Consider the following 17,049-nt stretch of genomic DNA (forward strand, 5'->3'; position numbering starts at 1 on the left):
CATGTTTGCTGTGTCCCCCACGTGGCTTGTGGCAAACTGCAAACGGAACTTCTTATCTCTGTATAAGGACTCTGTATCTCATTGTACAACTGTATAGTGACAATAAAGGCATTCTATTCTATTCTATTCTATTATGGTTTTCTGTTAACAATGGCTTTCTTCTTACCACTCTTCCATAAAGGCCAACTTTGTGCAGTGCACAACTAATAGTTGTCCTATGGACAGATTCCCCCCACCTGAGCTGTAGATCTCTGCAGCTCGTCCAGAGTCACCATGGGCCTCTTGGCTGCATTTCTGATCAGTGCTCTCCTTGTTCGGCCTGTGAGTTTAGGTGGACGGCCTTGTCTTGGTAGGTTTACAGTTGTGCCATACTCCTTCCATTTCTGAATGATCGCTTGAACAGTGCTCCGTGGGATGTTCAAGGCCTGGGAAATCTTTTTTGTAGCCTAAGCCTGCTTTAAATTTCTCAATAACTTTATGCCTGACCAGTCTGGTGTGTTCTTTGGACTTCATGGTGTTGTTGCTCCCAATATTCTCTTAGACAACCTCTGAGGCCGTCACAGAGCAGCTGTATTTGTACTGACATTAGATTACACACAGGTGCACTCTATTTAGTCATTAGCACTCATCAGGCAATGTTACAAAGGTTACTCTTTTTTCACCTCTGCGTTATTTGCTTCTAAACTGCTTTTCTTGAGAATCTATATAAAGAAATTATCATCGTGATTAAGGCTAGTGGAAAGTTTTCTAAATACAGTGCTCCACTTTTAAATCTGAAACATTCTTCCACAAACTTAAAGACATCTAATTTAAATGTATTTACATGAATAAAAAGAGGGTCAAAAAAGTATGTCACACTTATTATCCAAGCAAATGTCTGCCCACAGTGTTTTAGTGTGAGTTGTCTAACCGGTTTCAAATACAAGATGAGTCTATATACACTACAAAATTGATTTGCTGGCTTTAACTGCATATGAATGCTATAACAGCCTTTTATGCCTCATGGGAGAGAAAACAAGATATAGATGAATCCAATTACAGTCCTAGAGTGAGAGAATGCAGCTCATACCAATCGTGTTTGGACTGGAAAAACACCTCACATGTATTTAAAATTCGTATGAAGTGTTTTGTATTCACGCTTGGTAGAAATAATTTCAGAATACAAAAGGTACCCATTCAAATAGAGGGAACATGTTCTTCACAAACAATTTTCCATCCTGTGTTTCTCCAAAGTCAAACTGCCTGATAACTTTCAGCAGAAAAACCTCAACTACTTCAGCGTGTCTCAAAGTACTTCAAAGCTTCTAGCTGAAGAAATGTGTTTCAGAACAGGTATGATATGAAAGTAACTCCAAGTTATGACTTTAAATATAGAAATTGAATCTCTTGCTTGTCTTTAACCTTTTGAAGCACAGAAGTGAGAGAGTGTGAGGTGGAAAATGTCAAGCCTGTGTAACCGACTCCATTGACATTCTCAGGAGACAAATTGGCGGATTTTACACTTCAAAACTGCCCGTCCTGCTCCATTTAATGCCAAAGGAGAGCTCTGCAGCACTCGCTCAAATGTGGATGTGGGACACACCAGTAGGGGGCACACTTACTTTGTTGCAGTCCATGCCTTGTGCCAGGCTGAGGCTTAGCACGTGTGGGGTAAGAGGGAATCAGTATTAAATGCGAGAAGCAGGGGTCTGTGTGAGTTTGATGTAGGAGGAAAAAGAAGAGAAGTGAAGAAAAAGAGACAGAAGGAGATGGAGACAGCTCTCCTGTACAGTGAAACTGCATCTGACCTGACCATCGCTCACTTTCAGCTGAATGGTAGCAATCAAACTTGCACTTACAGTAATCTGTGGTGGGGAAGATCATCGGTGGGCTCCTAATGGAAGGGGGCGGAGTCCTGATAGTTGGTCTAAACGGCAGCCCGGGTGTGGTTACCACCGGTGGAAACTCGCCATTGGCTGAAATAGAACACAATGGATTTATTGAGAAGGCTCTGTGTTGTCACACTTCATCTGCAGCAACAAAAAATAAATAAAAATCCTGTTGCTCTTATACTGAAGAAAAGTAAAAAAAGAAAAGAAAAGAAAAAAAAAGGCACAGTAACTGCAAACCTCTTGCTGGCACAGAAATGCAGACCCACCAGCAGGGGTCATTCTTTCATTTGTACCACCATTGGCCATACAGGAGGAGACGAATGCATAACAAGCGAGCCCCACTCCATCTCTGCCTGCCTCTGTCCTACTGTAGATGGGTAAGCACATTCAGTCTGGGTATTTTGTAGCAATCCATCAAGCCTCTGGCCTCACTGCATTCCCAGGACTGAGATCATAAACCTGTTGGTACCTTGATCTCTTCTGCCTCAAATTCAAACCCAGAATTAAGTCTTGAAGGCAAAACTCCCACAGATAAGGGCTCGAGACAGAGAGCAGGGACTGTTTTTTCTCCCAAAGATGTTAAAGTAAGGTAGAATTTTAACTACTAAAATGATTGGATGTTAACCTTAAAAAAAGCATGTACCCCCGTCCCCATTCTCGGGTTTTCAATAGAGATGGAGCTCCTATTGTTGTTTGACTGAATCCATGTTTTCTGATTAGGTCCATTCACTGCAATCAGTGGTACAAAAGACTGGTGTTAAAGAAATCTGTGTAGGCACCAAGAACAATCGATGTAATGCTGTCAACCGAACGTAACGCAATTCATTTACGTAATGAGAAATTCCTGGAATGATTAAAACAAATAATGTCCAACAACATCCTGCAGGACAATGCAGTGAAATCTAAAATTCAAATAGTCATTACAGAAGAGACTGCAGAGCATGCACTGGCACGAGCAAAGGTTTCACTTTATTTCAAAAGCCAGCTACGTTTCAGCTCGTACATTTGTGGCTTGAGTTCCTTTTCCAAGGAGAGGCCATGCTTCTGTTGGAGAGTTCTGCCCAGCATCTCATTTCTTTGATATACCGTTGTGCAGAATAAAACCCTCAGAGGTTTGTTACTACATGACCCCTGTGGTTTGATGTGAATGCACAGGACTCTTGTACAACTGAGATTATTTTCCAAAAATGTCAGATAAGCTTTGCTGAGATCTGTTGCTCCGATAATGCTGCTGTCACGCAACTGTACGACAACAAATAAGGGGGCGGGTTCAGATCTCGACAGCCTGCTGTTGTGCTAGCCCTGCTTCGGATATGTCACTTTACAGCAAAGGTGCACACATGCCACACAGAGACGTCAGGCTTCCCACTCGGCTTTAAAACAAAAGAAACTGTTGCAGTTTGAGCTACACAGCCAAACACTGGCAGGTTTATTTTAACACTTTCAATGTGCTCAGTGTAGATACTTGAAGCATGCAAACAATAAATCATAAATGATGCTCTTCTGTGCATATGACCTGCATATGAAGTTCTATTTTTGGTTTGCATATCGAACAGAGAGGATGATTACATGGTTACAGGGTCTATTTGCATTTCATACAGCGAGAGAAAAGAGAAGGTTTGTAGCTGCAGACTGGCCTGTCTTGCTCACCAGCAGAATGGCACACAGTTTGTTTGTACTGTAGCTGCCTGATAGTCTCTATAGGGCTGCCCTGAATGGCAAACAGCAGCAAAGGATGATTTAGAGGTTCATGAGAATTTCTCTCTCCATCTTTGCTTTTCTGAGCCACGAGTAGTACTGGAGTAAAAGCCTGCAGCTCCATATAACACTGGAAACCCACCAATGAGTCAGTGCTGTTTTCAAGATGGTGGAAAAGACGTGAATAAGAAGCTCAAATCCAACTACAACTTCACTAATTGTGACGAGCCAATAAGCTCCCCACATCGTGTCGTTCGCCTCCATGGTGAAAACAAATCAGGCCTGCTCTCTTCGTTGTCATTATGTCAGTGTCGGGGGACAAAAACAACACTTTTCATCTTTATCTCTGTAATCATTTTACCACAACAACATTCCCTCTTCTCCTCTCTGGCTCCCCTGTCACTTCAGGCTGAAGGCTCACCATTTATGACAATATGGCAGGGGACTCCCTCAACAGCTGAAAGGTTTAGAAAGCTACTATGTGCCAGAGTTGCATCTGGTCAGGAAAAAAAACCTGCTCGCTTTAACTCAGAGCAAACATCTTGACCTAAATGTTCTGTACACTTGAGCTCCACTTGAGTTCCTCTGGGTAATATGTATTATTAAAAGTTTAAATATACACCAAAGCTCTGTACTGAATCAGATAGCTTTGGTCTTGACTGAAAATGCCTCGCGGTAAAAGAATCTTGTAATTTTTGTCTTCAAAGCTTAAAAACCCTCAACACTGCTTTCTTAAAATCAGCCAGCATAAAAATCAATAGCTCATTCCCTAGCCCTGTAATCCTCAAATTAATATGACTGTCCAACTCTTCGCTGCTTGGGAGCTTTGATACGGATAGAGTTTATGTGCAGATTTGATGGATCACAGCAAGCAAGTCACTGCAATGTGTTTGATTGTGAGGGTAAGAAAAAGAAAACCTACACACCAGTGAAAGATTCTTAGAAGTGTTGCGGCACACGAGCTCAGGAACTTCTTATATTTTCAACAAAGTTGCTAATAAAGCTCACAGCATTGTTATTCTCAGCATGGTAACATGCCGCTGCAGAACTAAGGAACACACGGAGCTGCTGCACACAGCATTGGTATGCCGCTGGAGCAAGAGAAAGACTCAGCAGGTCCACCACGGAGCAGCATGAACCACAGGGCAAGGCAACAGCCAGCGTGGCTGTCACTGTTCATTAGCAGGGTGCCGTAAGCTACCTGAAGCTCACCAGAGGCCAGCCACAGAGAGAGGGTGGGGGGGTTCACCTTGTTACCTCCCAAGCACAAGCTCAAAATATCTCCAGATTGTGATAGCTCTCAGAAGTATCCACACAGACTGATCATGTTGACAGTCAGTTTCTGACGATATGGAGACTAAATCTCGTACACGTTGTCTCAAATGCTGCCCAAAAATACAAATTTTTTTCCATTTATTTCTCTGTTTACTTGTGCATGCCATATCTAAACCTTTGCTGTGAATGTTGATTGATCCGCTGCTGCAAAAATAAGAGAATAAAGCTGCTGATAAACCCGGACCTGGCCACACATGGAATGAATAAACAACACATTCTCATCTGAACGTGTCAAATAGTGCCCTTCTGTTATGATTTTCTGCTGCCACAGAGATACGACAAGCACCGGTAATCCGTGTTTGGAAGGTGGAGTGAGTCACAAGCTATCTGCCAAAAGATTGAAGTTCATGTCCTGTAGCAGAGCTTTATTTTTTTTTATTATTCCACTGCTTCCTTATTTGCTTCTTACTTTCACTCTCACTTTCTGGTAAGGTTTAGGGTCAGTAGATTAAGGAAAAGATCAGGATTTGGGGTACTGTCACAACACGACTTCAAGTAAGCCTCCATATGTAAAAGTTGGAAGTGAGATCTACACCACTGATCAAATATGGCATATTTGATGTCTAGGGAATGAAAAAGGATTTCAACTGGCACCACATGCCGTCGCTCTGAATGCATCGGGAGACTGTAGAACGTTAGCACTTGCTGGTACATGCTGTGTCATGTTTATTAACACAGACATGTGCAAGTGATAATTGCTAAAATGAACAAATTTCTGTAGTCCCTTGATACCCAAGTTACATGACAGCTACAGCCAATAAAGACATCAGTACAAAACTGGTGATTCAGCTTTCAGAACAACAATTTAACTTCATCTTTTGCAGAGGTAAACGTTTGGAGAAGTGCTATTATGACTATTCAGTGAAGTCAAGGACCGGGTACTGAGGAGGCACACTCTAATGTTTGGGGATCTCTATAGAAGCAGCTGCTTCCTCCTGTTAATGCATCTGAGTGCGTGGGAAAAGAAATTATGGCACATGCCAGAGAGAAAAGGATGAACTTCCTGCGCTGTCTAACCCAATAAACTAATTTATTGATTCTGCTGAGGATAAAATGATAAAAATGACAGTCTGGTCCAACACCTGAAGGGCAATGGATGCATCATCAAGCGCACATGCTTGCCAAACTATACATCACACAAAAGCCTGTAGAAATGTAGGAAAGAGGCCACGGGTGGCTGATCCTCTGCATAATGTGTTCGCACTATGTTTTCTCACCGAAACACATTACAAGGCTAAGCCTTCCCGTTCAGGAATCCATCATGCTAATCAGTCACTGGGATCACTCCTGGAAATCACATCTTTTGCTGAGCTTCAGCATCTCCCATCAACCAGCCTGATTGATAGGCGATAAAAAGTGACTGTGTCAAGTATAGCAGTAGGTAATAGATACTGGGTCCAGATTAAGAACTTGCCATCTGAGAAGTGAGTGCAACAGGAATGAGTGATCCTTCAGCACTGCCACACCAGTGCCTCTGCTCTGGAGGACATAACACGCAAATTGTTGTGCAAATATCTGCTGGAAAACGTAATCTCTTTAAATAAAGAGTCCGTGATCCAGAAAGCCTGTACGGCACAGGGTGAAGGTGACAAAAGCTCCAGCCTGGATCAACAACAATTTCTCAATTATATACACCAGATAAAGCTACGCTATCTGAATACATTTCAGAGTAACGGCAGTAGTGTTGAGATTATATCTCAATTTGATGAAAAAAATTAATCATCTAACGGTGATACAGCACAGAGTCTGTGTGCCATTCACATTTATTTTTTCTTTTACATTTGGATGAAAAGTGCTCCTTAAATAACATGCTTCGGTAGCTCACGCAATAACTGAATAATTTTCAACATTTTATCTTTCATTGCGTTGTTGTAATTGTATCAAAGTCATAACACTTTTGCATTACTCGTTAATTTCATTTTTGTTTCCAATTCAGTTTAGTTTACAGAGTGGGTTTGCTTGTTTCATTTTGTTATTTTATTATTGTTGAATCAAGAACATTATTAGTTCAGGTGTGATCCCAGATCATCAGCTGTTCTCAAAACCTGATCGTCTGATACAGTTCTATTAACGGGGTATAAAGAGAAGGCTGTTTAAGTTGCTTTAGCCTGCTCTACCCTGCAAGCCGCTATGCAACCCACCTCCACTACAATTCCTCCTTTTAGGCAGTTTCACTAGATCAGTGGCATATCTGTTGTCCCTGATGCCTGCGCACTTCAGTGTTGCCTCCAGCTTTCCAGCCGTGCACGGAAGATCCCAGAGGCGAGCCATGCTGCCAAATATAAATTACTGCAGATGCTAACATCAATCTCTTGTTGACTTCAGTGGTCCTGAACTAAATGGTTTTTTTCCCCACACCTAGTTTTTGACTTTTCAGTGGCTATAGCAATCATGTGTGATGCCACAAAAAGCTTTAAATTGGCCAGTGTTATAATCCGCCAACTATCACGAGATATCAAATTAAACTCAGGGAAAACAAACAACTGTCTGCCTGTGGGTACCACTCATGCCCTTGTCATTTTTGTTGTTGTTGTTTTGCCCAGGGTGAAGGCACTGTTATATTTAAATAAAGTTCACATCGTCAGAGCTATATTCAGGCAAAGGATGCTCTCACACATTACTATTCAAGTCACAGTTCAAACTGGTTCCTTCTGATAGGCACAGATGGAAGGAGGCACTGAACTCCTAACCTTTCATTCTCATTTTTACATGGTTGTCATCTCACTCGTGTTTTTATACTGATAAACCATCTCAATTATGACACAAAAATATCTGGAAAGGTGACGGAAAGCTTGACCTTTATAAGCGAGCAGTGTGACATTGGAACATAAGCCCTCATGAATCAGCAAGCACCAGTTCTGACATTTCAAGACACGTACGAGGTTCTCAAAGAAAGTGATTTAAGGAATTTACTATTACATATAATTTCCATAGAGATCTGTCAGTCTGTCTAAAGGGAAAGCAGCAGTACATTTAACGGAGAGAGCAACAGAGCAGGAATCTTTACTGAGAAGTCCAAAATAGGTCTCACGAAAAGTCTTATGCAAGCATATAGCGTGCCATATTATGGGTAGGAATGAATAAATAATGAAAAAGTAAATCCTTGATGAATTCTTCCAAAGGTTTAAATTGATGCTCACTTAAATCTCCTGTCTGTGAAACATGAACATGAGGCTGACCTGTATTGATTATTAATTGAATTGCCTTGGGTAACTTCAACTGTTTACTTAAGTTTCGCTGAAGTAGAAATTCTTTTTTAACTTTTTATCCTCCCCAGTGTTTCCTCTTTGTACATGTCATGGCCAATCAATCAATCAAGCAATCAGTCAAACAATTTCTATAATCCAGCCACAGCCTGATACGTAATTACGAAAAAAGGAAGGAGTAATGCTTTTTAAAAACACTCACATGCCAAGAAGCAGTCCATGCTGAAAGAGACGTTGTCCACAGAAATGGCAGAACCGGGTCCAGGTCCATTTTCAGTGCTGAAATAGAGAAAGAACCTGTGGAGAGGCAGAGGATTTTTAACATCTCACAACCTGTGAATAGTGAGACAGCTTCTGTCTGAAACAATGAGAGAGATAATTTATTGTGTTTTAAGAAAACTCCCACTGAGAATTGGCCTTTGAGAGTGTGCATTGTGTGTCACAAGGTTTGCTATTTAACAGACGAAAAAAAAGGGCAGTTTGACTTTTACAAAGATTAAACTCATTGACATGGTTATAGTTAAACATATATAAGAGAAGCGCTTTAATCGCAAACCTTCAAAGTGACACTTTTTCAAGGCTTTTGTTTTTCCAGATGTTAGGAGAAAAAACTGATCTCACATCTGTATGGTAAAGAGAAGAAGTTGGATCAAAGCCTGTATGTAACCACCATGATGTCACCCACTGACTCGGAAACTGTTGTTTATTGGAGACAGAATCTACCATATTTTGATGAAATGATGGAGCGCTAATGTATGAGCTAAACTGAGAAAGCTTGAACCTCATACCCTCTTATTATCCCAACAGATCACTTCGCTTCCAGACCGAAGAGTTACTTATACTTCCAAGAGTTTTCAAAAGTAGAATGGGACGCTGAGTCTTCAGTCCGTAGGCCCTCTACTACAAAACCAGCTCCCAGTTTAGATTTTGAAGACAGACACTGACTCTACTTTAAAGTTAGGATTAAAACTTAAAATTTATAATTACGCCTGGATCAGGTGACCTTGAGTCACCCCTTAGTTGTGATACAACAGGCCTAGGCGTTGCTGAGCTTCCCATGATGCACTGAGTGATTCTTCTTTGCTCATCTCTTTTCACTCCCTGTGTTTATACACACACTTCTGCATTAATCATTACCAGTTATTGCATTTTAACTCTGTCTCTCCTTTAATTTGCCCGTTGTCTTGTTTCTCTCTGTCATCTCTCTTTTCTCTCATCTCCAGCCAGTCACAGGAGATGGCTGTCCCTCCCTGAGTGTGGTTCTGCTGAAGGTTTCTTGTTGTTAAATGGGAGGTTTTCCTTTTTACTGGCACCCGGAGTGCTCACTCATACAGGGTTTTGTGGCACATGCACAGACTGTATGGCTACATTTTAGAATTATCAGTTATCTATTCATTTATTTTTGTAACAGATAACTCAGAATAGTGCTAACTAACACCCATCCTCTCAACCTCTTATCAAATTTAGGGTCAAGGTGGCCAATTTATGATCACTTATGAACCTAAGATTCATATTGGACTGTTGTGAATAAGCTTGAGTCCCTGGAGAAAACCCACAGAACCCACAGAAAACCCATCCATATGTAAAGCCCACTTTGATCTTATATTGGCCAGACCAGTAAAACTCCCCTTCTGTTGATGTAAAGAAGTTTATATACACACAAGAAAAAGAGGGGCAATTTCAACAGCATTTCTCAGTTTTTCAACATGATAAAGGAATGCTCGTTTACTAAATGAAAGAAATCTGTCAGCAAAACTCTCTGGACTTAAATAATAAGAGATCAATGTGTGTTTTGCAGAATATCCTTTAATTATAAAACAGAACGTTTTTGTTCTCTCGCAGAAAGATCCCTTTAAAATATAAACTTCTATAGTACAGTAAAAAACTAGAACTTATCTGCAATTTAATTGCTATGTTACCTAATTACTTTGGTGTAGTTTGAATGGCAATGGGAGAAGTCTTTTTCAGTAGAAAAAGCAATTAAACTTTTAAAAATACACTTAGAAGTCCAAAATTGGTGCCCTAAATCACATCTTCCAGTGGGCAAGATTGGAGTCTGCATCAGGCCAATTCTGGATCTCTGGCCTTATGTTTGATACCCCTGGTTTATAAGTTAAATATCAAATCGAGAAAATATTGACAGGGAACTAAGAGCCATTTCATAACATGTTTATCTGCGAGTATTAAAGAAGGTTTGATGGTGGATTTTGACCCCAGATCTACTGTTTCCTTCCTGAGTCTTCATGCCAAGTCAAACTAACCATATCCTGGCTCTGAGCAGAGCAATATCATTCCTGTGATCTAACTCTGCTGGAATATAGTGAATAAGTGCATTTGCTGATTGGTGCAGCAATGGCAGTTGCATAACCTGTAATAGGTAAGAGTTCTATAAATCAAGAAACAGTCACCGCTTGGTCCCGTTCAGTCAGCTGAGGTTTGTGTCACTGTGATTTATTTGGGGTTTTGTTCAGTACATTACACCATGCCAGCCCACATGTTCTGCATGTTCTTTACTTTCTGCTATACCCTGACTTCTGCCTGCACTTTAAGCTGTGTTTCTGATTCTATTTAAGCTCTACAAAGGTCAATGTGCAAAGTCTGGCAGGTTCACCTCGTGGCCACGGACATGACATTCTAATTAAGAGCACAAGCACAGCTGACTACATAACCCAGGAATCAAAAATTAATCACTCACAGGAGAGCAGGATTATCCAAGCTTGAATGGCAAAGAAACCCCCAGTCAGGCAAACAGAGATGAAATACCGTATCTGGAGTTTCTTGTGTGTGTGATTTTTTTCTTACTTTTTTCTATTTTTTATTTATTTCTCTCTTCAGTGAGGGGAAATCAGGGCCGTAGCTAATTGGAAGGCATAGCGAGTGGAGAGAGCCTTGTGTATTGATTTATCTTTTTTTCATCACAGACAAGTGGAATAAAGAGTGGATATTTTGTACAAGCGTACACATGGCAGGTCCATTGTATAAGAATGGGTTCCCTATGGGATTCATTAGTTTTATGAAACTGAGAGGAAATGTTCCCAGAAAATGGAATGAAAATGCTGAAAATCTGCATTTATAAGGAAGAACTTCTCTATCATGTTTCTTAAGACTTCTTTTGCAGCGGGAGCGCTTTAGTATTTGTGTGAGCATGTCAGAGGTTTGTTGGGATCAGAGTCGGATGACTGACGATGACTGCTCTTAAACACTTCAAAGTGGAACTGTCAGTTTGATGCCTTCAGACAGTCCAAACACGTTGCCTCGATATAATCACAGCTGCCTGACATGCGGTGAAACAGGCAAGCACTTGTCATACCAGTCTGCCAGCCCGTAAAGGGGAAGTGCGACGAGTTTCCAGCCTCTTTCAGATTTGGATTGAGTGGCTGAATGCCAGAGTTGGCGCGGCTTGTCGGGGCCTGTGCTGTTCTCCACGATCCACAGAGACAGCGCCCCCTTCTGGAAGTTCGCGAAGCACAGCCAGAATCGCACCTGTGAAAGTAGGATGGGATTTGAAATGATCACTGTGCACTACAGGTTAAAACAGAGCTGCACTGATGATTTCTGAGACATATAGCGAGTGTTAGTATAAATATAACTATAAATACACCAGCAACTTTAACGTCCTTTGAGCATTTTAGAATTGAAGGAAACCAGCCAAATGTGTTATCAGTCAAGGGGGAATGCATTTAAAATTGCACTGAGATTAATCAGTAACAGCCATCTGTTCACTTCTAATTATTCTAAGATTAATAGAATTCAATCAGGATTATAATTTGAGTTATTTTGCAGCCTGCATGCTTCATCACATATCAGCCGAACATTGTCTTTTCCAGGAGGGATATGCTGGGTCTAAACCTGCTGAAAATTAAACAACACACAGGCTGTCACGAGAATTGAACAGCAAAAGCAAGTCTCAGGATGTGACCACGTCCCTCTCCAGCGTTTCTTGAAGCCAAGAACATAATTCTTGTTTCACCATTTAAGTGGAACAGATGCTGGCTTAAGCCTGATGACTAAATTCAACACTTTTAGGATGAATGCTTGGATTGTGCCAGTGGATGGCAGGTTTTGGTTCTTATCAACTGAGAGACCACATGGTGAACATTTAAACATCAAGATTACAGGCGCCGCACCGTGCACACTGGGAATAACATGAAAGTGAAAGCGGCCTATAGCTAATACCCAAAGCTAATATCCTCAACAAAGTTGTCCAAGAGCGGACAGGCCAGGCTGAACAGCACCGGTTCAGTGTAGAGAGACAGATTTAGAGCGTTAATCTGGAATCATTGCTAATCTTTGGCTGCGCGCCAAGAAGCTGTGAGCAGCGGCGCATCACGGCCTGCATTGCTCTCCACAAACCTAAGACACCTCTGATGTGCACCTTAAGAAGCAGCAACATCACTTTTGTTGTTTTGTTTTTCTTGTTTTCCTTCCCGTCTTTTTTTCTCCTCCATCGAGTTTTTCTTCTAAAGTTGCGCTAACTTGTTCTCTTGTTTTACGACCTTTCTGACCTTTTAATCAGCTCAGCATATCCAACTTAACTTCCTCCATGTGCACAAAAGGTCAAAGGTCGCTGTGCTGAGAAATATTAATATCTGAGTAATCAAAGATGCAGCAGCATCAATCAAGATGTCAAGTACAGAAGTTGTTTTTTTTTTACCTGGAGACCTGCTCTGTGCATATCACGATCTTAATAATGCATCACTTGCGATATGTGTGAACCTGTGACTGACGAGGTCAGCCTCACTGTCTCTCAGGGTCTCACAGGAAATACAGATGGCTCAGTGCTAACCAGCTGTCGTGGCTGGTTACTGCTTGGTTTCTAAAGATGTTACTGGGATCATATTCAAGACATAAAGTAAGTCAAGGTTATATGCTGATTCAAAAACATAAAAATGCTATTTAAGTTGTGTGTATGTATCCATGACCGCTTATGTTAATGAGAGTGTGGGGAGTGAATTGGAGGGCGGGATGGGGTGGGGTGGGTTGCTTTTAACCATGTAAAGCACTTTGTGCTACATTTCTGTATGAAAAGTGCTTTATAAATAAAGATTGATTGATTGATTGAACTCATCTTACATTTTCAAAGTAAAAAGAGCCTTACATTGTGTAATATGTATTAGCTGGAATTAGCTGCCTAACAAATCCATAACAAGTGTACTGACCTGCTAAAACTTAAACTGCAAACATTAGCATATCTGCCGTGTATCATGCTTAAAGATAAAGTGTATATCATCAGGTAAGTATTGCATCATGGAGAGTTAAAGAGCTAACAATGACAGCATTCTTGTTCTCTTTTTAAAAAAAATTATTTTGGGGTTAAAATTCAGCTTTGCACTATTTCAAGCTGCTTTTAAAACAAATCAGGTGGACACACTCCAACCAAGTCCCGGGCTTTTACCTGCTGATAAAGTCTAGGGGCAGCTGTCCTTTCAGCTGAGATATGGATGATTATCAACTAGAAACAAAGCCACAATTTTTTAAAAAATCACAGCAGTTGTTGGTAGTTTGTAACATTTGCCCTTGGTTTGTTCTGAATGTGAGACTGGAAAGACAGACCGAGTGAGCAGTATGTGGAGGAACTCACGGTGCACGGAGAGTTTCTTAAAGGAGGAGGAAAGAGAGGACTCCTCAGTAATGCTGAGCCACGCTGACCTTTAGACTGGCCTCCCTCCACAGTGAATGTAGCACCTTTAACACACACACACACATCCATAACAAAGATAAGTGTCAGAAATGTAAAATCTTTTTTTATTTATTTATTTATTTATTTGCCATTTGTCTGCCAGCGAGGTTACTCAAAACCTACCTGGGTGAATTCAATAAAAAAATAATGGAGAAGAGGAACAAAGGAAAAGCTCACAGAGTATTACTTGATAGAATACTGTCATGAAACGTCAACCACAATACTCATGGTATAACAGTACATGTATTGCTAATATTATAACAAAAGGAAGATTGGAATACTGATATTTTGTCTTACAATATCTTAGTGAAAATTTAGAAAGGTGACAATAATAATCTAGTGACAGTTTTGATGGGTTTCCCCTGAATTTTCTCTATTCTGAACTATAACTGATTAAACTAAAGGCTTTAAACTCTCACCCCAAAGGTTACGATCACAGTGTAAAATTACAGTGCTCCATTTATAGATCCCCCCACACTCTACTGAGAGATCTGCAAATAGTTGAGAACAAAAACAAGCCACAGCAAAGCATGACTTTAAAATTGCATCATGAGACCCACTTGAGTCACTGCACTGATGATTAACTGGAGTCGCAAGAGTCTACATGCTTGAGCTATATCGAGATGGGCTGTGTTTTCCTTCCACGCTCACAAATTCAAGACTCAAATATTCAAAATTAAGATCAAGTGAAAAAAAAAAAGCCCCGATAACTCGTTTGAAGTCAGTTTCAATGAGGTCACACTGCTCAAACTTAAAAGAGCCTGCAAACGAGTCATCTCACAGTTGGATCGGAGCTGTGTTCGTGATGTGATAAAAGCCGTGTCTGAGCTACCTGATGATGGGCAGGTCTGTCTGGTTGCCTTGACTGGTGACTGGAGTCTTTTCCAGGAGAGACCGCGGCCTGTTATTGACTGCCAGCTACACTCGCCCTCTTCAAAAGAGCAGTAGCTGCCATTGAGAAAACGGCCTGGAGAGAGACAGGAAAGAATATATCAGGGGAGGAGAGGCAAAGAAGATAAGAAAAGAGGGGGGCACATAATGACTGGACAGGGCCAGCAGCAGGGTGAAAGAAGAAAGTGAAGTGAACACTGCCAGCCAAATTTTCAAGGAGAAAAAGGACAGGGCTAGGGTGGAGGCTGGCGATCAAGGAGATGAGCGACAGTGAAGGCAGGAAGGTTGAGAGGAGAGAAGCACAAGAGGTGCAGACTAATGGCTCACAGGACTTGATGTGTTGGAGGAAATTAAGACTGAGCTGTGGTGAAGGTGGGCTCTCAGACAGACACTAGAAACAGAAGCAGAAAATGGAAGAGCCCTGATGTGTCCAGAGGGGGAGATGGGAAAGAGTCTGAGGCGAAATGAGAAAGCTGAGATGGTGACATTTCTTTTGGGATGCCAATCAGTTCGAAATTTCGCAGAATGGCACGAGCAAAGTGAGTCTGCACATCAATAATACAGTGAAAACGTTGGAATTATTGGATTGTGTAGTGGGTACAACACAAGCCAAGAGAGGAGTGTGTCTCCCTGTTACAGTTTCATAACCAGAGCTCACAATACAGGTGCTTACCAATTACCCTTCTCTGACTGAAACATTTGTGCATACATGAAAGATAACAACTCAATTTACGATGCTATGCTGTGACATATGCTATAATAAATTCCATAATAAGTTAGTAATTTTAATAAAAAATAAATATTTAAGTAAGGCTGACACACCAGTAAGATGTTTACTGAATAAAATGTGTCAAACCCATTATGTAGTCCTGATTAACATAAATGACTGGGAGGCAACAATGTTTGGAGAAATAAATGAACTCTACTATACTGTCCTCAATTTGCATCTCCTGGGTCTTGGTGTTTCTCAAGTCATAGCTCACACTTGTTCGAGTGAGGCCAGACATTATTAGAGTTGGCATTTATCCGGTGCTGTGCAAATTTAAAGTTTGTAAAAGTACAAGCTACAAATGTGATGGTTACCCCACACAGAGAACATCATAACGTCAAGTGACTCGATTAATCTCCCCAAACATCAGTATTATTTAATCAGTATGGATTTTTTTCTCCCTCTCAGTTAATTTTAATTGAACCACACACTCTATTATACAGATATTTCTGAAGCAAGTTTCCATGGGATTATTTACTTCTCTAAAACTTCCTCAGGCCAGTAAAATGTTTTGAGAAAAATGGTTAATTCTACAATTTTCCATGGTTTTCACTGGCACACGAATCCTTCATAACAAATAAGTGCAAAACTGTTGAGTTCCAAAAGCCATTTCTCGTCTTCTGCTAAAACTGACAGAAAAAATTAGAAACAATTTTTGGTAGAGCAAGTATTTCAACACCTAGTGTTCTATCAAAGGCACATTTTTTAAATTCAATCTTTCATTATCAGGACAATTTTCTTCATCCTGTGCTTCTTTACAGAAAACAGATTTAAAAAAATAATAAAGTCAGTGAATCGCTGCAAATGCACCGTAATGACAAGAGTCAATCATACATGCTGTTATAACTTGGCCTTTTTGAGATTCTTAACCTGAAAAGTTTTACTTCTTGGCTAAACAAGGATTTTTTTAAAAAGCTACTCCGTTGGCTTTCAGACTGCATTAACTTACATCAATAAAACAAGCATACTCTGCCAATTTCACCCTTTCTACTTTAACGTTGGGCTGGCAGAAAACTGATTTGACTCTGGCACGTCAGTCTTTCACGAAATCACTCACTTCTTTCGGGTGCAACAAAATGCTCCCGGCTTAATAGACGAATCGCTCGCTGAGTCAGTTCACACCATCAAATGATGCTAAGCCCAAACAAGTCAAACTGAAGTTAGCACCGTCCTCCAAGAAGGACAATGAGATGTCCTTAGATACTTAAAGCACTGCTGAATTTTTAAACAACTTTAGCTCAAAGTTTCAAAGTTTCCTCTATAAGTTTTCTTTATGTTCCTTTCATCCCAAGTTCCTGTCTGCGAGCGCCTATTACCTGTTACAGACTGAGTGATGTGGTACCGCTATGCTTTTGGAAATAACCTCATCCAGATAATGGGAAGGAAAACTGGCTTGAGGAGAGATCATACAGCATGTATTTTTTAGGAAGCAAAACAAGGAGAAAAAATGTCTTTCTTCAAAAACATCAGCTCTGAAATGCTTTTTGTTATTGTAGAAAACACCAAAAGAGCAGTTTTACTTTTAAACACTAACAGCAACAGCAAATTCATGGGGATATTTCCTGTGATGTTTCTGAAGTAAACAAAAAGCTTCTCTGG

General features: G+C 40.7%; 1 protein-coding gene across 3 annotated transcripts in view; it reads right to left on the reverse strand.

Moving 5' to 3' along the window:
* The window catches only part of alk (ALK receptor tyrosine kinase), a 454,675-nt gene that overhangs the window by 50,941 nt on the left and 386,685 nt on the right, over window positions 1-17,049 (reverse strand). For all 3 annotated transcript variants that reach the window (XM_085258181.1, XM_085258182.1, XM_085258180.1), the window contains exons 7-11: window positions 14,623-14,757; window positions 13,692-13,795; window positions 11,421-11,593; window positions 8,313-8,407; window positions 1,839-1,955 (exon numbers count right to left, since the gene is read on the reverse strand). In XM_085258181.1, the coding sequence (XP_085114307.1) occupies window positions 1,839-1,955; window positions 8,313-8,407; window positions 11,421-11,593; window positions 13,692-13,795; window positions 14,623-14,757 (624 nt within the window). The remainder of the gene's footprint in view (window positions 1-1,838; window positions 1,956-8,312; window positions 8,408-11,420; window positions 11,594-13,691; window positions 13,796-14,622; window positions 14,758-17,049) is intronic.

Source organism: Mchenga conophoros, linkage group LG19 (assembly GCF_057382185.1).
Source record: "Mchenga conophoros isolate Kocher_MC1m ecotype Shallow Benthic linkage group LG19, M_conophoros_male_GT1.1, whole genome shotgun sequence".
In the NCBI taxonomy this organism is placed as follows: Eukaryota; Metazoa; Chordata; class Actinopteri; order Cichliformes; family Cichlidae; genus Mchenga; species Mchenga conophoros.